The sequence below is a fragment of the Plectropomus leopardus genome, chromosome 23 (genome assembly GCF_026936395.1).
Source record: "Plectropomus leopardus strain MGB_pleo_1.0 chromosome 23, ASM2693639v1, whole genome shotgun sequence".
NCBI lineage: Eukaryota > Metazoa > Chordata > Actinopteri > Perciformes > Serranidae > Plectropomus > Plectropomus leopardus.
The window spans coordinates 14493623-14519444 of NC_142198.1; the positions used below are offsets into that span (position 1 = coordinate 14493623).

The following is a 25822-nucleotide window of genomic DNA, read 5'->3' on the forward strand; positions in this document are numbered from 1 at the left end:
TTTAACTGATAGTTTTGCTTACAAAATGTCAGAAAACGCCCACAACGAGCTCAAAAAGTATTAAAAGTTCTTATTTTGCCCAACCAGCAGTCCAAAAATATTCAATGTACAATGATATACTAGAATTACCACCTTGCGGTATATGCCTCCATGAACCAGTTGAGTTGCATTTAACAGTTTACATCGATGTCTGTGAAAACATGGATGCTTCTTCCTGGCAGCATAGAAGACAATCAGCACAGTTTCAAGGTGGATACCCTAGATTAGTCACAAATTCAATGTCTGATCTGATCATAATCGAGGTATGATGTTGAGTAATGGCCAGAATGATGTTTTTGCTGAGCATTATAATGTCACAGCAAAACTGAGCTTTGACCTTTTGAATATAAAATGTCATTACTTCATTTTTTTTAATCCTATTTGGTACATGTGCGAAATTGTCATAAATAGCATATGTTTCTTGAGTTATGGCCAAAAATATGTTTCCTGAAGTCACAATGACCTTGAACTTCAACCACTAAATTTTAATCTGTTCATTCTTGGGTCCAAGTGGATGTTCATGCCAAAATTGAGGAAATTTCCTCAAGACCTTCTTGAGATATCATGTTCACAAGAACAACCTCGATCTTGACCTATTACCATCAAAATCTATTACCATGTGTCCTGGAGATATACCGTTCAGAAAAATGGGACAGACGGACAGCCCAAAAACACAATGCCTCCAACCACAGCTGTCATCCATGTGGTGGCATAAAAACAGAGAAAAACAGCAGGCTCTCAAATTTGAGAAGCAGAACCAGTGCATGTGTGACCCTATTGCTTGATAAAAGACTCAAAAACTCATTCCTATACCCAAATATATTTGCCAATCAATTAATCAACCAATCAATCAATTCAGCACCACCTTGGTATATCATCAACAACAGCTTGAGCATACTGCATAAGCATCTTGCACTTTGATTGGATAATCAAAGTGCCAGTCGCCTGTGTTTACATGGACCCATTTAAATACAGCAAACTCCTCCACCACTTTGATGGCTCAGGATCAGTCTGGTCCAGGTGATGAAACATTCATGAATTCCTCGAGATACTGTAGCTGTGCCAATCCAAAGACTTCTAAGGCAAGAACTTTGAAATTTATGCTGTCTATACTTATTTTGTTCCGCATTTTTCATGCAGCGCTACCTCAATAACTTTGTTTCCTTGAAAACATCCTGGAGGCTCAGTTGGTTAAGATGGATTTAGATGGAATTCCTTGCATACGTTAACTTTACAGTGATCTTTACAAAAACGGCAACAACAACAAAAAAAACATCTCCTTAAAAAGGCAACTTTATATCAGCAACTTCTGAATTTGCATTTAATCACAAATAGAGGTTATGTCCTCAATGCTCTCCTTTAGCAAGTTCATGTGTACCTTTTATGAGATCAAGCAATTATTTTGTGAGGGTAATGAATTTAACTTTAAATCTAACTTCAACACAGTATGTGCAGCAATAAAAAGCATTCTCAATAAAGTACCCCGTTATTCAAATTGTGACCCCCCCCCCCACTTTTGCTTTATCGTACCTGTGATGTCGAGCGGTATGAAGTGCCCCGGTGTGCGTCTCCCGAGCTGCCAGCGTGGTTTGTCTGCGACGGGTGGTCCGATAGTAGCAGAAGTGGCGGTGCTGCTGCTGCTGTTGTTACTACTCCAACCCAGCGGGGGGCGATCTGAGCCGCAGGGTGAAGGGGATGGGGAGGGAGACGGGTCAGTCACGGACCTCAGTCCAAACACTGAGGAGGTGGTTTCATCGTCGTAGAGCTGTTTGGACGCCGGCTAGAAGAAGAGGAACCAGAGTGTGAGGTGTGAGCAATCTTTTTTCAGACAGGCTCAAACCTGTGTGAAAAACTGATTCTTTTGCATCAAGGTTTAAATTCAATGTAGAATTAAAACAGGATATGGTGATCGTGTGTGCAATAAGACGCCTTTTTACATGTCCAGCAGTTAAAGAGCAACATATGCAATCAAGAAAGGTGGTGCCCATTTCACATATTTCTGTGACTGTGTTGGTTCAATAGCTAGAAGCTAACTTGGTTGCTTATTCTGAAAGATGCTTAAACACCCCACAGATTTGGGTGATATTTCTCTGTTGGTTTATCACTACATGGACAGACAACCCCTTTTACATTAAATGTAGTTAATTTTTCTCTTTATTTCTCTTTCCTCTATCAACATATTAATTAGTGCAGCTTTAAAAAAAAGTAGCCTAGCTTTGACAAGTGAGCATAAATTGTTCCAATGCAGAAAATTGCATTGTTTCTTCATGTATTCACACAATGTCAGTCACTCAATGAGATTAAGGGCCCAGCCTGGTTATGGCTTCAAACAAAACCTGTGTCTTCTAAAATGCTGCAGTCAATTCCTAAAAACAAATAATTTCCACTATTGTCTTCTTGCTCCTAAATAGTATTGTACAACAGATGTGCAATATTCTAAAGAGAGAAAAAAGGACATATTTATTCTAAAATCCAATTTTTATGCATGTCAATCATCTTGATGCAGCCATGTTTCTAATTTGATTTCCTCTCAGTGATACCTCAGATTAAATTGTCTCAGAATTTGTTATATGTCGTATCATACTTTAAACTTCATCGAAAGTTGTTTTTTCTTTTTCATGCCCGAGCTATCCAAAAATTAGACAATAGGGTGTTTTTCTCCTCTTTGAATTGGCTCAAACACAAAAAAGCAAATAAACTCTAAATTCAGTTAAAGGAAAAATCAATTCAACTGTGCAGGCGAGACAGCCTGGCGGAGGTCATCTACTTGTCTACTTGCACCAAAATAAAAAGTTTTGTCCTTTTCAAGCTGTTTCAATGCCAGTGGGAGGAAGGGACAATAAAGTAGATAAGAAGTGAGGAGAAGAAGAAAAAGAGATTAAAAGAGAAAAAAACATCTAATATTCACCTATCCTGTAGTTAGAGGAGAGAAATGTTGTAAAAGAAAGAAAACAGTGAGAAATGTGAGTTGCATTGCTTGAAAATGATGATTTACATTTTTATAGCTGTTGCAGGAAACATGGTAAATCAGTAAAAGAGCTGAGGAGAAAAGGAACAAACATGGGAGCTATCTGTTTAGATCTGATTAGCCGGCAGGGACAAGTAGCAGACACACTGTTGGTTCGGTCCCTTGTGTCAACAGTAAAGTGTAATCCCAGCTGGGAGGGAACTGTCACCTGTCTGGTATTATATCTAAGGCATCAACCATCGCTGCCAAAGAGCCCTTAAGCAAAGCACTGAAACCCAAACTGCTCCGTGGCTGCTGCAGTGCAGGAAACACTCCAGTCTATCCTCTCTGATGAAATACATGTGAGAAATCATGTGTGTGTACTGTAGGAATTTAAATCCAAGTTTTCTCATCAGAACCTGCCAAAAGTCTAATTGAAATTAGCCCAAACAGAGAGAGAGACATTAACTTAACAGAGCTGTTTAACAGCTTGCTGAAGGAACAGAGCGTCAATATGCAGGAAGTGTGCAACCATCTTGCAGTAAAATCACTGTGGGAGTCCATCAAGCTGCCGTAATGACACAGTTTGGGGAAATAGCCTGAGAACTATTAGCGGCAAAGGCAGAGGAGGAAGGAATAGAAATAAGAGCTCACTGCAGAGTCTGTTTCATCCGTGTGTTCAGTTTTGATCCTTTGTAGAGACAAAACAATGAAATGACTATTGTTAAAGGGACAGATATTCTCATAGCACAGATATATTTTCATAGAACGGGTCGTATTATGTCCTACGAAAAAGCATGTGCAACAGTTTGTGTGATATCGTACACATTAGCGCCCCATGGATGACATTACGTCCTTAACGTACAGTCACATCATTTTAATTAAAAATAAAATTAATCTGCAGTTACAGAGAATAGGTAACTAAGATAATATATTTTACAAAGAAAGGTAATTCAGGAAATACAACTCTCATTATATTGAGCAGCACATTTCCATAGTTAACATGCCCGTCAGTAACACACTCGATTAGGGCGGCTCTTTTATTCCAGCAGGTGCAGAAGACCGAGCCAACACATAAAGTCAGATGTCCGAGGATTAAAACGCTTAAACAATAAATTAAATTATCATTGTTATAATCTCAACAGATTTATCATCCAACACTAACGATGTGACCGACATGTTTTATTTCCCAAAACCAAACAGGCAAATAAAATTAAGACAAAGTATCACCTGCAAATCAGCTTTTTTGCGGGTCAACCACCACATAACCAGCCTAATGCAGGGCTCTGATTCAGATTCTTCAGTTATATTAAAACCACACTATCAAAATACTCCATGACAAAAAAGTAATGTATTATCAGCTTAATTAAAGTAATTAAAGTGAAAGTATTATCAGATGACTGTACTTAAAAGTATTTAAAGCAAAAGCACTAATTATGCAGTAAAATGTTGCCTGTCAGTATTATGTATGATGCACTTTGTTGTATTTTACTGCTGTAGATGTTTCACATTGTGCTCATTGTAACTCCTTCATATGCTGTCTGATAGTTTAATCTACAGCATGGCATCATATTCCATAAGATAGTCATATGTCAGTAGTGTGACTCTCCTGTAAATGGACTACAGTTCTATAAATGGACTGCATTTATGCATTTATACAGTGCTTTTCTAGTTTTTGCGACCATTTAGAGCTTTTTACAACCCAAGCACCATTAACGCACACATTCATGGTGACCGAGGCTACCGTACCTGCTCACCAGATGAACACTGATATGCACTCACATAATGATGGCATAACAGTCGTCTACCATCCTCCCAGTTGGTAGATGACTGATCTGCCTACTTGGTGACGGTGCATTTACCAGCTGAACCAAAAGGACCTTGAACAGTTTTTAGGGAAGAAGCGATGGATTTATATTCTCCCACTTGGACAAAAATAATTTAGAAGTCGGCACTCCACTCTCCTTTAAAATGAGGTGGGTAACATACAGTAAATGTCTGATGTCTGGTTCACTAAACAAAGAAAAGAAAGTGTGGAATAAGTTCAGAAAGAAACTGTAGTGCAAAAATAAAGCACGGAGGAGGAAGAGAACAAGGACAGAAAGGGCAGAAGGAACAGGACTGAGTGAGTTAGCGTGAGTTTAGTGGGAATGTGAAAGCTGCTCTCTGGCTGTTTGAGGAGAAAAGTGAAAAAGTTAAGTGAGGTGGACACAGTTTGGTTTCCGACTGTGTGTGTTTAGCTGCAAAGTGTCAGATGGTTTCCAGACTCCGGGAGGTGGACAAGTGTGTGTTTTTGCTCTTGAAAAAGGATGAAAAAAATAAGAAAAGTGGGAATTATTAAATGTGTGGCTTCAAATAGATGAAATGTGTTTGTTGACCAGACAGATGACATTTTGTGTGAGGGACCGTGATGCTCAAATAAGCATCATCGCGTGCGTGTGTGTGTTTACCAGGAAGATGAAGTCAGGCCTCTTGTTGTTGAGGGAGATGGGCGAGCGGCTGAGCGAGGTGGACGTGTCGTCGGAGCTCTGCGAGGACGGATGCCGGAAAGTCTGACCGGTCAGCTTGGTATCATACAACTGCTCCTCAAAGTCTGCACACACGCAAACACAAGGAGAGCATGCAAGTTAGCATCAGCTTTTTGCAGCACAGAACATTATACACACATGCACACAAGGATTAAAGTGCACTGACACACACACACACACACATAAGCCAGATATCCTATTTGCATGGCCGAGAGCAGAGATCTAGTACGACCACTGCTTTGAATCACCCTGCAGTTTCCCTCCTGTGACTCCTGCTGCAACTTCTGCCGAGGAACCTTAAAGGACTCCTTAAGTTTGTTTTTAATCCTCTCCGGAGTCGCAGGGCTTTCATTCATTCCTTCTCTGCAGCTCTGTCTTATTTCAGTCTTCTGTCTCTCCTCGTCTTGGACTTCTCTCACTCTTCCTTTCGATATCTGACTGTTTCTCTCCCTCTCTGGCAGCTTAGGCGACTCTCCCTCAGGCCATTGTAAACAGATTCCTAACCCCCACCTCCCCCCTCTTTCTTCCCCTGCGCACGCACACACACACACACACACACACACACACACACATTCCCCCTCACAACCCCTCAGCCAATCCTTTACCCCAAAACACACTCCCGACCCACTCCCCACTCATCCCTAAAGCCGTCTAGCTCTCTCTCTCTCTCTCTCTCTCTCTCTCTCTCTCACACACACACACACACACACACACACACACACACACACTCCCGCTGACAGCTTCAGTGCTTCAGTGGAACAGCAGCGTCAGTGAGGTACAGAGGTTTGGGTTGAACTTGCTTTCTGGGACAATATGGATTCCTTGCTAGTGGCGTATGGTTGCCTAGTGACACAAGGGGTCGGGTGACAATGAACACCCACCTACAAGCAGCTAATAGTAACTTCTGTGTATTGATATATTGTAGTCATGCAGTCATGAGAGGAATATTTAACAGCAGCAGAAAACAAAAATTAAAAGTGTGGTATTTAGCATTCGAGCATCAATCGAGATGTAAATAACACTAAAATAAACTAACATGTTGAGCCCAACTGCTTTATGGCACAGAATAGGAGAAACATACCGTGAAAGACAAGAGAAAAAGTAACTGAAAAGAGACAATTTAACTTTACTGAAGTTACTGATACTAACTGCAGAAAACTAAGTCTATCAGTTTATTTTGATTATGATTATTTGGTCAAATAAATAACAGTATAATGATGATAATCAGAAGTCAGTGGGCAGCAATGTTGGTAATTGTTGAAGTAATGTAAAAATGCCAATTACAGATTCAAATCATGGTTTGGTCTTTGATAATAAATGTATCATTTTGGGGATTTGGATGGTTGTCTGAGCAATACAACCAAATGAAACACATTACATTGGTCTTAATGAAATTGGGGTGGACTTTTGACACATTTTGACATTTTATAGACTTCAACAATTTTCTATACTACTTAGTACTGGGTTTTTTCGGTCGATACCTAATAGATATTGAGTACCAATAACCGGCCATAATGCTGATGCTGCTCTGAGTAAACAGGCAACAATTTGCCACAAAAACATTATCCAGTCACCTTTTTTCAATGTTAAGGTTTGTTCTGCTGCCAAAAACGTACATTAATACCGCTTTAAAACAATAAAAGTAATTTTATTACAAAATGTAAAATAGTATAAAACATCCTGATTTTTTTCAGTCTTATTGGTCATTGCAAAATTAAACAGGACCCGCCAAATTATGTCCCTGCAGTATCCATATGGCAAAGCACTAGAATTTACAGGGTGATGGAATCTGCTTTAAAACTCTGTCTACTGTAATGGCCTCCAGACTCTGCTGCTCAGCCTTCATGCCTGCTAAACTCATTCAAAAATGTTGGTAGTTTACAGAAAGTTTGGCAGGTGTCAGATTTAAGTGAGTGCAGGCAACGTGGGAGTGTTTTTTTTGGAGTTTTGAATACAGAGTCATGAATACAAATTAATATACAGCAGCAGCACCACAAAATACAAAAAGATAATGATGTGTTTTTATATGAGGGCAGGCAGTCCACCCACCCACAGATTTTGCTCAGTTTTTAATGGCATTTGGGATCATTGCTGTTGACATCTTTCCTCTGCTAAACTATAAAGTGCCAGCAGCAGGGAAACGTCTATAGGAACTCACCCATTCTAAGTGTAATTACGCCTCGAAACTTCAGAGGAAACACAGGACAGCCTCTGCACATACCAAAACTTTCACAACCTTCAGCATGGATTAAGATGATGTGCATGTCAGTTGTCATTTTCAGCAGCCACTCTGCATTTTAGAGGTTATTCTGTTGAGTTTAAAAGGCTTTTATAAACCTTCCACTGTGAGTAAAACATGATAATAAAAAACTGGAGCAAAAAGGTTTTCACAAGATGAGGATTACTTGTTGTAGGCTGCTCCTTCTTTTGTATCCCAAGGGTGACACTGAAAACAATTTTCTACCACATGTTGACGGTTAAGTTTTACTCTCTTATGCTTAATGTGGAAAATACAAACAGCAAGTGAGAGAAAATGAGAGACAGAAAAAGGAAAGACAATATTCGAAAAACACACAAGCTGCTTGGGTGGCCGAGACACTGAAGAAGCTCTGATGGTCTGGAGGCAAATTCTCTTAAATTTAAGTTTTTGGGAACATTCGTGCCTGAGGCTAGCATTCCTGTGCAAATTCTGACCAATTTAATTTGGTTGGAATAAATGCTCCCAAGCGAAATAAGACTTTTTCATTAATTCCAATGAGCGTCATGCAGGTCCCTGCTAACTCCCAAACCGTTCGGATCACACTGCTACAATATGACCCCGATGAGCTGCTGTGCTGTGGCTAATGGCCCAATCTATAGTCACCGTTTGGTTTGTCCATTCTGTGCTACTTTAGGAGGACCTATTTCTGCCAATATAAATCCTACACATTGAAGATTTAAGTGGTTAAAAATATATATATTAAGTTAGTCTTTTTTAGTTTAATGGATTATTATATAAACTCTTCATCAATGACTTATTAGCATCTCTGGAGACTCACCAACTTTTGCTGCTTATTTATTGAAGAGTGACAAATTATCTTTAATGGATGACTTCTTTAATATTTATAGCTGCAGAATTGATGTTTTAGAAAGAGATAAACTATTGACCTTTTTTTGAAGGAATAGTTTGACATTTTATACCCTTTTCTGCCTTGATTTTTAACTGCACTAACCGCATCTTATTTTATATCAGTTTACTAATGCTTAGAGATCACAAATAAGTGATCTTTAAGCATCAGTAAATAACTAATTAACCATTAACAAAGCCATAAGTTAAAGCTTTAGCTTTTTAAAGGATGACTTCAAGTGATAGCCATCCAATGGTTATGGATTTCTTTTTCTAGATCACAGCCTAACATAAAATAATGCACACAATAATATTACTGTAAACCAGTTATAGTGTTTAATTTACAAATCCACCCCCCAGTAATAATTAGAAGAAGAAATTTCTCTTTATGAAACCAAACCAAACTGATTGCAATTAAAGTTTGTGCATAATATTAATGATGACATGATAAACTGAGAACTTTGCTTATTCACTGCATTTGCCGATTCCTCAGGAAGCTATTAGACGTTTCACTTTGTAAGCGCTTGCTTTAAGAAAACACGTCCCTGGCTATTTGTATTCATAGCAGCATATTACACACCCAGTGTTCGTGATAGAGAACTGTCTATTTTGCAGTGTTAAAAATAATTGATTAAAAACTGCACTGAGTGCTGCATGCGAAAACAGCAGGATCAGCCAGTTGGTAAGCAGCAAGCAAAAGCCAAAACTCGTCTCATCCAGACTGCAGCAGCCCAAAGAAGTGAGGCGTCAGCAAGAGTCCGGAGACATGGGGGGTAAACAGACTGAAGAGAAGTGTGAGGAGGAGGTGGAAGAAGTGAAGGAGAAGCAGATGAAGATGACACAAAGGGGGGTGAAGAAGAGGAGCAAGTATCGGGAGAAATAGGGTGAAGAAGCAAAGGAAGAAAAAGTATGACGCAGGGATGTGAAATACAGTAAAAACAGAAATCAGGATGTGAACTTGGATAAAAAAAATACAGGTGGGGGAAAATTTCAGGAATGAAGAGGTTAGTTTGAGGTCAGAGAAGGTAAATAAAAAAGAGAAATAAACAGAATAGCAATAAGTAGAGGGGGGGTAACAGTAAGACGATGCAGCAATTGATTTGGAAATGCCAGAGGAAGAAGTATACAACATAAAAAGGAGAAGCAGAGAAAAGGCATGTAGGCGGAGAAAAAGAAGAAGTCTGGGACTAAAATAAGGTGGAGATGAGACAGTTGAGGACAAAATATTGGAGAAAGGCAACAGAAGTATCAGAAGGTTAAGATGAGAAAGTAGATGTAGAAAAAGAGGAGGCTGGAGGAGGCCAGTGCCAGTGAGGCCCAATCTGTCGACTAGCACTAACAGGGTAGGAGATGCTGGCAGAGTTGCCTCTGGAACAAAACACTGGTGATTCAAATATATAAAAAGGATCAAACGAGCTTCTGATCAATCTCACACCAGAAGCTTTTTATCTTCCTGCAGAGTAAGTGGTGAGTTAGCAGCCTCAGACAACTTAAAGTATCTTTTTTTTCACATCTTCATGTATTTCAACAGATGAAAAAGCTTTAAAGGTCAGTGATGCCATTTGTTGTGTGAATATCCTCCTCCAGCAAAACCTGCTTTAAAGCCCTGACTAACTATTTAAAGGAGTAGTTCAACTTTTTGGTGATGATTATTCACTTTCTTGCCAAGTGAATGCTAAACCACCCTCATGTTTGTACGTTCAGTGACAGAGTTGGAGCCAGGAGGCGATTAGCTTAAACTGGAAGCAAAGGGAGACTAATAGCCCGCATCTCTCCAATACTCAAATATATACGCCTACAAGCAGCCTTAAAGCTTGCTAATTAAAGTACTTCACTGCTAGAAAGATGATTTTCATAAAATTGTGCGGTCTGTGCAGCAGAAAAACACAAATACCTTTCAGGAAACAGAGTAATGGGGCTATGACGATAGCTTTAACTGAAGAGGCAGAAAACCTACAACTACCAGAATGCAATGCGCTGCACCAGATCAATAAAAGCACTCGGTGGTGGGTCAGAGATATGTGAGCCATTTTTCCACAGGAAACAATACTGTGGCTGGCTGGTAACAAACAATCTTACATTATAGCTAAACAGTAAATTAAATACACATCATATAAACTTGGTTGAAAACCAGCAACATATGTCTTTAACATATGTCTTAAATGTTTAATCAGTACATAAAACATGAATTTGTAGTCGAACAAGGAGTTAAAACCTGCTACCATGATGCATTTAAAGCCTATTTTCCAAAGTGTCAAACCATTCTTTTGCAGAGGTACATAAAAACATTAATTTAAGAAATACATGCACCAACCAGGAGATTATATTATATATTAAAATAACCAAAAGTATATAAGTCAAATTGGCTATTTTCTCAACAGCCACAAAGATTGACATGCTGTTTACACAATAATGCATGGTTACCTATGCTGCTTATTGAGTACTTTTAGTTCTAAACTATAAGTACATTTTGCTGATAGCCAAAGTTTTCTTAATTGACATTTTGAAGGACTTTTACTTCTAATCAAGTACTTGTACATTCTTGCATGACAACTTTTACTCACATTAGGACCTGGATCATTGCACTGCTGCCAAGTTACTCACTCAGACCCCTGCAGAATCATCCTGGTAGTCGACTAAACAACATGTGGTTCTCCAGTTAAAGTTAAAAGTTTAAAAACACAGGCTGTGGAAGTGTGCACTCATCAGCGAGAAGGTGATTTCCTAAAGCAGCAGGGTTAAAATGGAAGGAGAGGGGAAGTAAACAGTTGTAGATCCATGCTTCAGATAGCAGCCACTGAGTGCATGACTGCAGGGTACTGTGGTGGGAAAATGAGGGAGGGGGAGGAGGGATGCTATTGGTGTGCGGGGTGTAAAGGTATGCCAGTCACTCCCACTAATGCGCGCACACACACACACACACACACACACACACACACACACACACACACAGCAGTTAAGCACGGCCTACCCCACCCCCTTCCTCTGTCCAGACAAGCGGGCCAAGCACTCATGCATCACTAACCTGTATATTGTGTGTGTTTGTGCGTAGGTGTGTATCTCTAATTTAGGTGTTTGTGTGAATGTGCTGTCAGTGCAAAAACGCGTGTGTGCGTGTGTGAGCTCGGGTTGCACCCCAAAATGCGTTCACATACGGACATGTCTGTGAATAAATGTAATTTTACAGCTCATGTCTATGTGCATGAATCTGCATCTTTGTGTGTTTGTGTGTACAGTGCGCCCATTCACAGATAAACCCAACCATCCTTGACAATATGCGCCCCGGTCGTGTCAAATTTGGGTCACCCTTTCTTCTCCCCTCCATGAAGACGAAGGGGGGAAGACAGAAATTAACAATACCCCTCTTTCACCGCAGCCAGAGCGTTTGTTTGTCTGTGTACACTACGTGCACTCCACCGCGGATGCATGTGTGTGCTCAAGTGCACCCATGTCATGTCTTCGTCCTTGTGATTTAACGTGCACAATTGATCAATCCATTACAGGGAAAAACGGGGCTAGTGTTTGAAAGGACGTGTGCATCATGAAAGCGGATGGTTGTGACCCAGAGGGGCAGAATTGTCGGTTAGCGGCCTACTTTGTGTTGGTCATGAGGAACCGCAAGAAGACCTCTGATCTAATTATATGGCTCTCTTCATCGGCAGAAATTTTTAGCTCTAATTCTTGTCAGTTATCCAAGAAATATTTGTGGATGACTACCTGATGCATTTTACGGTAAAATGCATAGAGTGAAGACAGCCTCTGAGAGGCCAGATGCTCCTGTAGTTGGTTCTTTGGTTCAAACGCAGGTCAGTAAGCAGAATTTTTGTTTTATTCATAAAGACCCAAAGTCTTTCACTTACAGTCAGCTCGCATCTGCTCAGTTTCATCTGGTTCAGCTGTTATCCAACCCCCCCGGATGTTGTGATCTGCAAACCAAATTTAACCAATCCCTGTGAATTCAATCAATCAATTTATCCATCACATGATTTCAGTAATATAAAAAATGTGTAAAGAATTCTGCACAACCAATTTTGTCCAATCGCTGCCACTTTTCTGCAAATTTGGCAAAAAGTAGTTTCCTGTGAGTTCCACCAATTAGCTGTCTGCCACATCACGTCACCAAACTCATTTTCTTGTATGTGGTTTTGAAGTTGATATGTGCGGCAAAATGTCTCACATTTATACATTTACAAAATAACTGCTTAAGACCATACAAGGTAATAAGCCTCACAGAAATACAGGACTTTCACCCAGGAGAGCAGGATTTCTCTCCCATGTGAAACCAAAATTAAGCAATGACTTATACCAGACAGCTGTTTTAACTGACATACCATGATATATTTTTTAACCACTTAGTTCGTGTACCTCAACCTAATGAAATGTAACGAAACTTTCATTGTATATGCAAACAGCTATTTAATGGTTCAATAATGCCAACCGTTTCACAATGTCTGATATGCAAAAGAACACTTAATGGGCTACTAATGGCCTTCATACCTAATAAAGGTGTGGCAGGCCCCATTGTGACCCATGTCTATGAGGCACTTAACAGCCATTTAATGGGCTGATAACATTTGAATTGGGTGCCAGTATAGGGATTTTGGCAGCAGCGGTTCTTTTTTTCATTCAGCTCTCCAAGCTGGAGAATTAAAGGCATCTCTTTGTAGCCGCAAAAAACGTTACATCTTGACATCATTCCATAATTAGTTTAGATAAGTAGGAGTTCATTTTCTGTATTTTTCCCTTATGATTTATTGCTTGCAGCCTCACCCTGCTTCTGCGACTATTATCCTCAAAAATCCTGTCCTATCTAGATCCTATATTACTTTTACTCCTGATGCTATTTCAATCCCAAGTAATTACTTCCCATGTCACAGTCTCCATCACCTACACTGCTCTGACTCCAGTACGTGAGAAGAGGCCTACAGCTGATTTTCTATATATATATATATATATATATATATATATGTATATATATATCTTGCGCAAATTAAAGGCATTATGACCTTGTGTTTAAAGTAATTCTGCATATAAAACAACAGTCGGATCCACTTCTGACACCTGGTTTTCTTTTCCTAAAACAAACCGTGCAGTGAGGCTGCACTGCTGTCTTCACTACCATAGAAATCAGGCATCCTATGGAATCCAAGGTCCTGCGATTTGATTTAAGCTGCTTTTTTAAAAATAATCTCAGGTGGCTAAGATCATTTGGTCCAATCTAGCCCAAATCCTACATGCCCAGATGCCAGTCCAAATATGGCCAAATGGAGCAGATTCTCAGCCCATATTGTTCCAAGTCTGAACCCGCAAATCCTAGCTGGTCTGGCAACCATAGATGGGCTAGAACCATCTCACAGTTTCTGCTTCAGCACTAGAGCTTAGTCGAATGCATTGCCCCTGACAACTCATTCAGATGGAAAACTGCATTGTGTGAGAAAAAACAAACAAACAAGGGGCTGCAGTGGTGTGTGTGTGTGTGTGTGTGTGTGTGTGTGTGTGTGTGTGTGTGTGTGTGTGTGTGTGTGTGTGTGTGTGTTGCTTCAGGTACTGGTGAGTTGATGAAATACAATCCAGGAAGTGCAGTTGGAGTAACAGATCAATGTGTTTGACAGCTTATTAGGCGCCAAAAACACCCCACAGAGGTTTATTATACCATGAGACATGTGTGACCTCTTTCACATTTAAAAAGTAAGCTATATGGGATTTGTGCACATATTTGATCTACAAATGTAGTTACATTCCCCCCTTATACCCAGAGGCAGGCTGCTCTCATAAACTGTTTTCCTACGACAAGTAATGTACCCAAATTCATACATATCCTGCGTAATCATGAGCCTGTAATTTGAGCATAATTAACGTATTTTGGAAGGCTGCGATTACATGACAAACGCGCTGACAGAAGTAAACAAGGAAGCTCTCCTGAGCGGTCCAGTAAGTAGGCAGGTTGGAGTTGTGGATCGCTCACAAAACACAAGACTTTGCCCAAGCAGACTGTTCAGAACCGTATGAACTTTGAGTAACTTTACGTCCTCACCATGTTTCTTTTAATAACTCTACCACGGTAACTTAACTTACAAACTTACTTACTTACTTACTTTGCCTAAACCTAACCTCTGTAACTTCATTTTAATTCCGTAGGATGAGTTGAATAAGGGAGTAAAATAAAACCAGGGAAAAAAGGAGCAGGACAATGTAGGTGTGCGTATAAACAAAGGTTAGAAATAAAGACATACAAAAAGTCTTCAAAACATTAACAAAATACGACTTTCTTTAAGGAAATCACAAAATACAGTGATTCTAAATCAAACAGGTCACTTACTTCAACAAAAGAGATCAACTTAAGTATCGCCAAACTGTAACAGGCACACAGCAGTAAAGCTGCCAAAGTGGTCCGCTGGTATAACTGTTTGTTTCCCCAGGTCTTAACTACCAAATCCATGATGAACAAATTAGCCGCAAAACCACTCTCGTCAAGGAAAACAGGTGGAGGGGCAGAAGGGAGAAGCTCATGGGACGACGGAAAAGAAGGGCACAGTCACCCTTCAGCATTTCTGGATGATGTCACAAAAGTTAATCTTGGTCAAGCGTCTTGTAGGTGCCAGATTATTATCTTTATTATTATTATTATAATACCTTATTTTATCAAGTCAGGTGATTGGGTCACATGATATTGGAATATGGATATCACCGCTGTCAGTCAGTCAGTCAGTTTTGTGAATGAATGGAGGAGAGGATGGTGACAGGGAAAGCCCTAATTTTTTACTGACAACATTTTGCTTCGTTATATTTTGTCACTGTCTTTGATTGCTGATTTTTTTACGTTTTTGGACACCTGTGTACGGCCGTGGAACTTGTCTTGGGGTATTTCTGATGCAACTCTTTTCTACAATACACTTAAAAACAGTCATCTGAGTAGTCTCACTCATTCGGCGGCTAACTTTTGAAAGTGATGTCTTCTGCCTAAGCCAACTGTATTAGCATCCCCGCTGCATCATAACAGTGGCTTGTTTGGCTACCCTGAAAATTGTTCTGTCTTCAGGTTAACCAATAAATCTGTTTCAAACATGCTTAGAACAATCCTAAAGTTTTCACCACAATATGCTATTACTCTCTGCCACTGTACAACCTCTGAGTGCTTTGCTCAAAGACACACTGACCCCACTTGCCACTCTTTTGCTTCACATCATGATCCCTCTTTTCAAAGCTTTAAACTTATCCAAAGTGTTTTTTTGTCATGAGTCTGCTCCTCTTACCTTCAGGCTACTGTCACCTCAGCCCTATCAGCACCAGGTTCATCTGAGGTTTTGGCAGGTTGGCTTAAATGTCCCCCGGATCATAGCATTTAAGTGTCACACTTCAGCGTGTATTTAGAAAAAAATCTCTAAAAGAGCCCCGAGGAAAGAAACAAGACAGATGAGTTTGTCTTACTTGATTCACTGCGATGCCACTCTGACGAAAAGCTCTACAGAGAGAAAATCGGAAAAAGAGAAAGAGCCTGACTCATTTCCCGGAGAGAAGAAAAGGCAATATTTTGTGGTTCAAAAACAAACAGACTACCAGATTATAAAGGTCACTCAGTAATAAAAGTTCAAACGATCTATAAATCCTCCATTCACCGTCAAAAATACTGCTCTGGGCTGACAACAAAGACTCATTTGAGCTCTCTGTTCATGAGCCAATTTTGTCCAAAAGGGCTGAATGCCTGCTTAAATTAAATGCTGTGTTTACACAGCATTTGCATAAAGTAATTATAAAAGGCATTTACATTGGCATGTACAGTATTTCTCATGTAGAGTTGGTCAGTGAGGAATCCATTTAAACAAATATATAAAGAAACAGGTTGATAGCATGCTTGAATTACAGCACAACACATGAAATGAAGTCAATTATTCAACAGTAAGTAATGCACTTGAGCTGAAGTCTCATTTCCAAAATAGTGACATCTTATATAGGGACTAAATGGTGCCTGCGGGATTATAAAATGGAAACAGCTTCTCCTGAATCAGCATTCTCCACTTGATCAATGCTGCACCTGTTCGGTAATGTGTATTGACCGCAGCAAAACCTTATCAGCCTGTGTAGATAACAGCAAGCATTGACTCAGACCTTCTGTGACACAATTAAAGGGCCGCTGTGACATTTTATAGTCAAGTTAGTGCGGACGGGCAAAGTTTATCAGAACGGCTGCATTGACTCAGACCCGCTGTGACACAATTAAAGGGTTACTGTGACATTTTAAATTTCGGTTATAGCACACCGCATTGTATCATCCAGTGTGAGGAAAGGTTGCAGCATCGGCACTTTATGTACTGAGGAGAGTGCTTCCACATAACATAAGATATGGGGAGATGAAATGAAGCTTACTGATGCGCAGAAAGAGAAAAGGCGGTAATAAAGGGTGCAAATGGAATTAGAAAGTGAATGGTAATGACTTTAATGGTGTGACTGCTAATGCATGTGCTGCAGTCTAATTTCGGCCTTGAGTTTTAAATCAAATGAGAGCTAACACTTATCTACCTCTTAGCACTATTGATACCATTGACCTCCACTGAAAAAAAACATTACAACCTTTAGAGTGACAAAACTTTGTTAGGAGTGCATGTTAAAGCCAGTATCACTGCATCTACATAAAATGAAAAAAAACTCTCAAAAAAGAGGGACTGGACTCAACCTGATCTTACAGTCCACTATATGGCCCAAAGTTGTGATAAGTATTCATTGATGGCTTTTATTCATGTCGAAATTGTAACGATTTAAATGAAAAAATATTGACAACAAAAATTATGGTATTTATTATGACCTGATGAGGAAATACAAGATGAAAATCTTTGCTCTGTTTGGGCTGACGACCTAAGTTTGATCACATTGGCCATCTCAAAGCAATGGTCATTTTTCTTTTAACCCAGTCGTGTCAGGGAGTAGCCTGCTTTGCTCGTTGAACATTTTGTGAAATTTTATGAAACAAAGTTGGTTTATGGTAGACACTCGCTTCATGATTTCTTACAACTCATAAACAAACACTCATTCATTTGGCAAACATTAAACATAATTCCATATTCATTTCAGCTCCATGTTAAGTGTAACACAACGCTGATTTCAGTGGAAGACATAAGTAATATTAAAAACCCACAGTGAAGGATGTGATAGCATCTAGCAGTAAAGTTGCAAAACGGAAACTTACTAGATGACACTAAATCATACACACTGAACTTTTAATGTAAGGTAGCAGTAATATAACCACCTTATGACATTCATTTTTATATAATATGAAAGAAGTACAGTAAATCATAAACACATTCTCAGCTTAGATGACTTCATAGGTAGTTTAAGGTATGCTTTCTCATTGTTGAAATGTTTACATCTTGGAGCAATATTCTTCAGCAAAAATCTCTTACAGTATCATGAAACTGTCTGAGAAAATTTTGATTGAAACATTAACTTCATTTAGACTTAAAATAAATCCAGTGACTCAATCTTGACCAAAACAAAACAAAAGACTAAATTGTGACTTTAAACCAATGAAAATTTTCAGTATGCAACTAAAACAAAAATTAAAATTCTTGTCAAAATCAAGACTGAATGGGACCAAATCCATCAAACATCAAACAAGGCCCTCGCAGAAGGGTGAAGGTTGTAATAGCATCAGAATAACGCCAATGCTTCTGAGATGAGATGTTCAACAATCCCATACCGCATACTTCAGGCCATGTAGTGCATCCAAAAATCCCACTACAACAAGCCTCTCCCTTTCAAACATGGCCTTTCTGCAATGGATAACACACATTCACGCATTCTTATCTCAGGCCCTCTGGCTACTGTGTGACCAGCAGCAGTTTAGATGACAGTGAAGAGCTGTTGGCTGACACTGAGAGTGTCAATGTGTGTGCACATCTCAAATCAAATGCTCTGAAGTGGATCTCAGTTGAAGCTCTCATCCTCATTTATTCAATGGGTATCTCCAGTGAAGGAATCTGACTGAACAGTGGCATTTCTATATAGTACAGGCCATATAGATACTGTAAGAATAATGAATAACAAAGTTTCTTACTTAAAAGTAACATCCCAAATATAGTCAATACAAGTGTAAATCTTAAATTGGGGATACTAACGTGCATGCAAACATGCCATGTTACTGTCTGCAGTCAACAAATAGTCGACATGATTTCTGGATTCTAAAGTTTTCTCGATAGTTTCCTCACTGCTGTTTAGACCCGCCAACGTGCAAAGTTTCCTGGTGCCGCTTTGAATTAGTGGTTGACTCTTTACACGACACTTCAGAGGAAGAACTACAGTGGTAATGATCAAAACAGCCTCCCATCCTTCATCTTCCCACAAACTCTCCTCTAATCTTACAAACTACCGCTTCCACAACTAGTCTATTCACCTTCTGATCAGCCAACAGGGAGCAAAATAAAATCTAACTGCTCCAACATTAAAGAGATTTCCCTTAAAAAAACAATCTATGGACTCATACAGCACTAATCCCTCTCAATCATCACTAATGACCCTCTAAAAGTATGTGGTGGTGTGTTCTTCTGCAGAGACTCTGCCCTTTCTTATTTTCTGTGCTTGAAATTTTTTTATGGGTGTTTACCCCCACAGGGCTTTATAAAAAGGTAGCAACCAGGTGCTAAAACCATAAGCAGCAAACATCTAAGAGACACAGTGCCAAAAATGAGGCAACACAATGAACGAAAGAGAATCTGGGGTTGCCTTTTACTTTTGTTTTCACTGGCAAGTGGGTCGACAAACACTAACTGACAATCCTGCAAGTCCAACCCGAAAAAAGCACAAGGCATTGCACTAAATGCTCCCAATGAACGTACATGACACTCCATTTGTCTTAATTTGTTAACACCATAAACCTGCCAATAAGGTCCTAAATCCACTTTACTCGTCTTTAGTAGAAGACTCAAATTAGCCGCTAGTCAATCACCACAGCACTAGTAAGATCTCTGTCTGGTGTGTGTTTAAACTTGACTTTAGACTTAATATAAGGATGTGACTCCAATTACTCTGACTGTACAAAAATTAAGCCAAAATATCCCGATATCTGCGCTGCTGTCTTACTTTGCTGATGTCATTTGGAGCCTGAGTCTGCAAGGCAGTGACAGGGAAGCAGAGCCGTAGAATCGAGTTCCTCCCCCATGCACCCATCTGAGGAAAAAGGTAACACCTGCACACTTACTCCATGCAACACACTTTTATTTAAGACAACATTTTGATCCCGCTCGGATCTTCATCAGGTCAAAAGTTGAAGATCCAAGCAGGATCACTATTCATTGGCAGAAGTCCATTTTTTCAAAGTGTGTCTTTCATTTTCAATTTTATGTGGGCCCATATCATGATTACTAATACTCAAAATCAAGCCTTTATTTCCCATATACTGCCATACCTGCCATGCCGGCATAGCATATTAAAATATGCATGACACTACAATAAAAAACTTTAAACACTGTCCTGTCTAACATTACTTATAAAAGTTATTCTAACTGACTTTTCGGTACAAATTCACTTTTCAGCAATATGTTGCTATAAATCAAGAAAAAGACTGTCATTACAGATAGGATCTTAAGCTGTCAAATCAAACCAAAATAAAAGTGTTTTATTTGGGAAGCAGGCCAACACCAGCTGCCAGGGGTGCTTCACTTTCAGTCTGGCACAGACTGTCTACAACTCCAAAGAAGTTCCACTTCCACAAAAAGGCCCACTTTAATTGGAAATGTCATCGGTTTAATGTTAATGGAAGAGCAACGCACTCAAAAAATAACAGACAACGCTTAAACAGCAGATTATAACTGCTTCATCAAATTAAACTAGTCATACACATCTTTTTTGTGGAATACATCCTGTGTATTCAAATAAGAGTCACAAGATTGCAGCAAAATGAATCTGCAAATTTGTGAATTTGTACAAACACACTTACATACACTAAAGAGAATGTCACTGAAATATGTGGAGTGTTGAGGAGGTGGTAAAGTATGAATATTTGAGCGTTGCTTAATGGATTGTCATAAAATTACAGAGCAAGTACGTGCAAATAGCCACTCTGGCTATAATGGATGACACGAGCTAAACTTCAAGAACAAAGTTCAGCGAAAGAATAATGTGAATATCTCACTGTTGATTAATGGAGTGCAGAAAAAAAACTACACAATGCAAATCTGGCTGCTGTAAATTTAGCCAGAAAACAGACTGACAGGTTTTCCCTCTCTCTGCAGAGGGAAAACCTTTCATAAACACGCAGGGTCGGGTGCAAAGGAGAAGCAGAGTCAGGAGGAAGGAAAGTGACGTGCAAATCTTCCTATTATCAACCTGTTTTGAATACAATATTTCTGCATTCAGTGGAGTACAATACTGAGATTTAAATATATAATACAGTACTACAAAGGAGCAGCATATGGATATTTTAATATAGCAACCAAAAAACTTTTGATGACAAAATGTGCAGATCTCATTGTGGTAAATCTTAATAGAAATAGTGAGCTGTGTTTGTGTTGCAGGCTTTTAACGGGGGCAGATAATAAGTAAAAATGTGGAGATGCTCACTATGTATTCAGACAAAACTGAAGACAAGACTAAGTTTGGTACTGCATGTGGTGGTGTGGCTTAAGTACTTAAATATAGCCTATTAGACTACTATTTATTTGTCTGACAGAGGGATGTTATTTCTGGTTAATTTTGCTTTTGATTGCCGGACACCCATCAACCAGTAACAAACTGCCTGACGAAGGAAAAAACACTGTTAATTTAGAGTTGGTGAAATTTTTATGTTGTAAATATCTTGTCCTTTTTTTTACATTTTCTGTTGACTTTGTTGACAGACAGCCAGCTAGCTGTGTTAACATGCAAAAAGTAGTGCCCACTGCCCACCCTCCAGTCTCCACTCTTTAGCTAATGTTAGGTCTGGCTGCTCTGCGATGTGCACAACCCATATTGGGTGGGAGCTTAGTTAACTACCAAGGCCGCTCATTTGCGATTAGCGCTGTTAGGCTTCAAAAGTCCTGAAAGTGGTGTTTATTCGTGGAGAATATCTTGCCAAACAAAATGTGTATTTATCATTAATGTTTGTTTGCCACAGAGCTATTTTTTTGCCATGATCCAAAATCTTATGGAAAAAAACCCGCAGGCTTTTTGACAGGAGAGCCAGGGTGAAGCCAATGTCTGTGTCATCCTACAGAAAAACGTCAACCCTGGGGCACTTTATAAACCAACATGCATAACAGGTCAAAACTACTTTCTGTGGTTAACTGATTAACAGTTAACAGTCAAACATTGACATATAAATTAAACCGTCAACGTTCACTTTATAAATTAGCAGTATTGATAAGAAAAGGGAATATCCTTACTTTAACCCGTTTAACAACAGTGAAAAAATCTTGAAAAGGTGTATTGAATCCTATTGCAACTCTATCCACACGTTGGGTTTACTATGGAATATTATGATGTGTAGCCTATAGATTTTTGGGGGGGGGGCTTAAGATTGACATTTTTGTTTTGGTTGCTACTTGCAAACCAAGGCTAATGATTGTGACAGAATAAAATAGGCTACCGCATACGGTAATAGAAGTGACAGAAAGATTATCCCGTAACAGCACTAAATGATGGAAATAACCCTTTATCCTGCAAAAAGGAGGCCAAGTGAAGAGGTATCATGTCCAAAAGTATGTGTCCAAGAGCAGTACAGAATATAGCAGAAAATGTGATTAAAAATTGTATTTTGGGGGATCCTCCCACCAGTTTCCAAATCAAACTGTGAGCCTTGAGCACAGGCCCATTTCACCAAATTAGCAACACATAAGCTGCGAGTTGCAACACGAAATCATTTCCTCTCATTCATTGTGACTTGTTTCACTAGTCAAACAAAATATCATGCTAACGACCCATGCCTGAGCCTGCAGGAGCCCTGTGGGACTCCCACATGTGCCTAAAAATTGGTGAGGGACAATTATTTGTGAAACATGGGGCTGCCATCATTATTGTAATCTGCATTGAAGCACTGCTCACAAATCGCTTTTGTGAAACAGGCCTCAAGCTCATTAAGCAGATGTCCACAAATTCAGAATGTCCAATGTTCATGAGAAACATGCCAGAAAAAAAGAAATTCATGACTATTTGTCATCTACCCAGAGGAAAAACTTACTGTAAGTACTATCCTTTCAAGAAAAACAACAGCATTAGTTGCTTGTTCAAATGCCTAAATATGACATATTTTTGAGAAGCAGGCAGGAGAAGTGCCAATGATGCTAAGCACTGTAAGCTACTGCTTTGAATAAGGGCAGCAGCATGACATATTTTAGCCACCTAAAAAAAACAATATCAGTTTAAGTGCATGCTATATTTAGAAAGTTTTCAATGCTTTATGTTACTGTCAGACAACCCATTCCCACGGGAAAGCCATAAATAGCTTCACTTCCCCAGCTATACTCTCGCCAAAGCCACCAGACTCCACTGACAAAAACAATGATAATTCTAGCCCACTATTCACAGGAGCTATCGGTTTACCACTGACTCGATCAGTTAGTTAGTTTGTGTTATTGGTGAAACCGAATCAACCGCTTAAAATGCAAAATTTACACAATAACACCATCAAAACTAACTGATCAAGGTAGTGGTAGACCAGCAGCTCCAGTGTTTAACGACATTAAATTACTGCTATTCTCAATGGACTCTGGTTATAAATAGAGCAACATTACAGCTTCAGTTCCCAAATAGAAATCGCTGTCTGATGGCGAGGTAAAGCAGTGGAAATACCCTAAATACGGTGTCTGCTTAAACCTTTTTTTACCTTTTTGCTGCTGCCCCATCATCCACAGTAGTGCATTGTTTAGATTCTGTGTTGGTACTCTGGTTCTCCAAACTGGGGGCGTGGCCATTGCCAACTACAAGATAATTCACTCACTACAAATAACTACCTTACACAACCCAACCTTAAAAAAAAAAAAAAAAATCCAAACTGCTCCTTTAACCAGAGAAGGATCTTCAATGTCCAAAATAATGTTAGGCGTTCAAAACCAAAACCATAATCTTTCCCAAACCTTAACCAAGTAGTTAGTGTCTTGGTCATGATGATTAAGTTTCCTTGACCCTAATAAGATACTGGTCTTTTTTTTTTATACCTATTTATTTGGTATTCAATACATATTATCAGTAGTATGATAATGCTACTATGTTCCTTTGTGCAAAAAGAGGAAAAAAAAATAAACAAATAAAAAACTAAAATAAAATTGAAAAAATTAAAAAAGACAATAAAAACAAAAGATGATAAGATAAACAACACTAACATATGTTACAGTTTTTTTTTGTGCCTAAACCTAACCATACTTAACCATAGCTGTGACTGACCATGTGAAACGTTTTACAGTGTTTTGGAAGATTTTTGAAGGCAATGAGAAACAACATATTTTAGCATTTAGTTTGGAGGACTTGTTGAATGTAAGTGGTCAAAATCAGAACGGGACTAATTATAATTGAAGTCTTGCATATTGAATTGAATTAGCTCGTTAAAGTAAATTTGTGTAATCCAATCAAGAATAAAAAAGACACAAACCAGTCCCTCACATGAAAACCCTGTATGCTAATCGTTGTGTGGTGGTGATGTTGATGATGAGAGGCAACACTGGCCGGATTTCACTGTTGCCCACTTAGCAGCAACAGTGAAATAAATCTCACACAAATCTTGCTGCCGGGGGGAGCTGAATCTCGGCAGAAAACGCAGCAGATCCGTCTAACACCGGAGGACGACAGCCAGCTTCATAAATATGGAGGGCAGAGTGTTGAGGAGCGGGAAAGAGTATGAATATTTTACTGAGCCGAGGCCAGTGGGAGAGTGATGGTGAGGATGGCCGGAGAGAGAGTACAGCTGGTTGCTTTGGTGTTATATAACACACACACACAAGCAGATGGACAAACAGAACACAAACGGACACTGGTATACAAACTGAAAACATACACAGGAGCATACACATGGACGTGCTGTTCGCGACAGTGGGAAGCACAACAAAACACACGGGCAGCGATGAACACATAAAAGCAAAGTGACATAAAATGAACACAAGCGACAAAAAAGATGAATGGCCACACATATTTTGTTACTCTCTCTCTCTGTCACACACACACACACACACACACACACACACACACACACACTTGCTGCTGTTGTCCACCCACGACTGCATTCATCCATCTTATTTTCATCATACACAAGATGCCAGCCCGTCTGAGACAATAACTGGCTTAATACACACACACACACACACACACACACACACACACACACACACACACACAGAGAGAGAGCGAGAGAGACACCCAGAGTATAAAGACAAGGCAGTGGAGCAAAAGGAAAAGAGACAGAGACGTATGTAGGAGGGGACATACTGTACTATATGAGCTATTGCTAAACACTATACATAAACATAGAGGGAGAGAATGTAATATCACTCCAAAACCAGTAGGGTTTAAACACCTAGTATAAAGTATATTTAAAATCTATAGAGCATGATCTAAGGTGCATGGCATAAGTGCATGTGGGGTGTGTCCAACTCCACTTTTGCTTGTTAAACTGCAAATCATTTTGGCGCAAAGTAAGGTGCAAGGAGTAAAGGGGTTTTATTAAGTCCATTAATTAATCATAGTTGTGTTTGGGCTCAACATTAATTCAACCAATTAGACTGTCATCTTGCATTCCCTATCAAATGCCAGGTGTGCCTGGTGCTAGCACACTTGTTTACATGGCAGATGCAGCAAATTGAAGAAGCAAGTGGTTTTCTGCTGAGATTAATGCAGTCAAAGCAGTGACGTCACGACTGCAAATATCGCAGGCCTTTTAAGCAACAAAACTAAAAACTGAAGTTATAAGCTTGACACTAAACTTTTGGCTTCTGAAATAATCAAGTTATGCTACTCCTCATGCATAAAATTCCCCCTAATGGGGGGTTAGACAGCCCTGCAGCTCTGCTCTGCTCTCTGCTATGTTTACATTTCAGAGTATGTAATTAGTCATTAGTCTTTTGACCCATTTTTTGTTGGTTAATGGAGCAATCACCTTATGCTGCCTCAAAATAGCACTGTGCTTACAATGCGCCTGACCGAACCTCATTTTAAGACTTGTACGCCCATGGGCGCACAGATGGGCACAAGCACATTTGTTACTTACACAACGTGGGTGCTGGCCGTGAAAATGACAGCTGCATCAGTGTG

The 25822-nt window shown here is 39.5% G+C and overlaps 1 protein-coding gene across 5 annotated transcripts in view; it reads right to left on the minus strand.

The window, feature by feature from the left end:
• The window catches only part of nhsl2 (NHS-like 2), a 160623-nt gene that overhangs the window by 27272 nt on the left and 107529 nt on the right, over positions 1-25822 (minus strand). For all 5 annotated transcript variants that reach the window (XM_088073943.1, XM_088073945.1, XM_088073944.1 and 2 more), the window contains exons 3-4: positions 5437-5579; positions 1570-1819 (exon numbers count right to left, since the gene is read on the minus strand). In XM_088073943.1, the coding sequence (XP_087930069.1) occupies positions 1570-1819; positions 5437-5579 (393 nt within the window). The remainder of the gene's footprint in view (positions 1-1569; positions 1820-5436; positions 5580-25822) is intronic.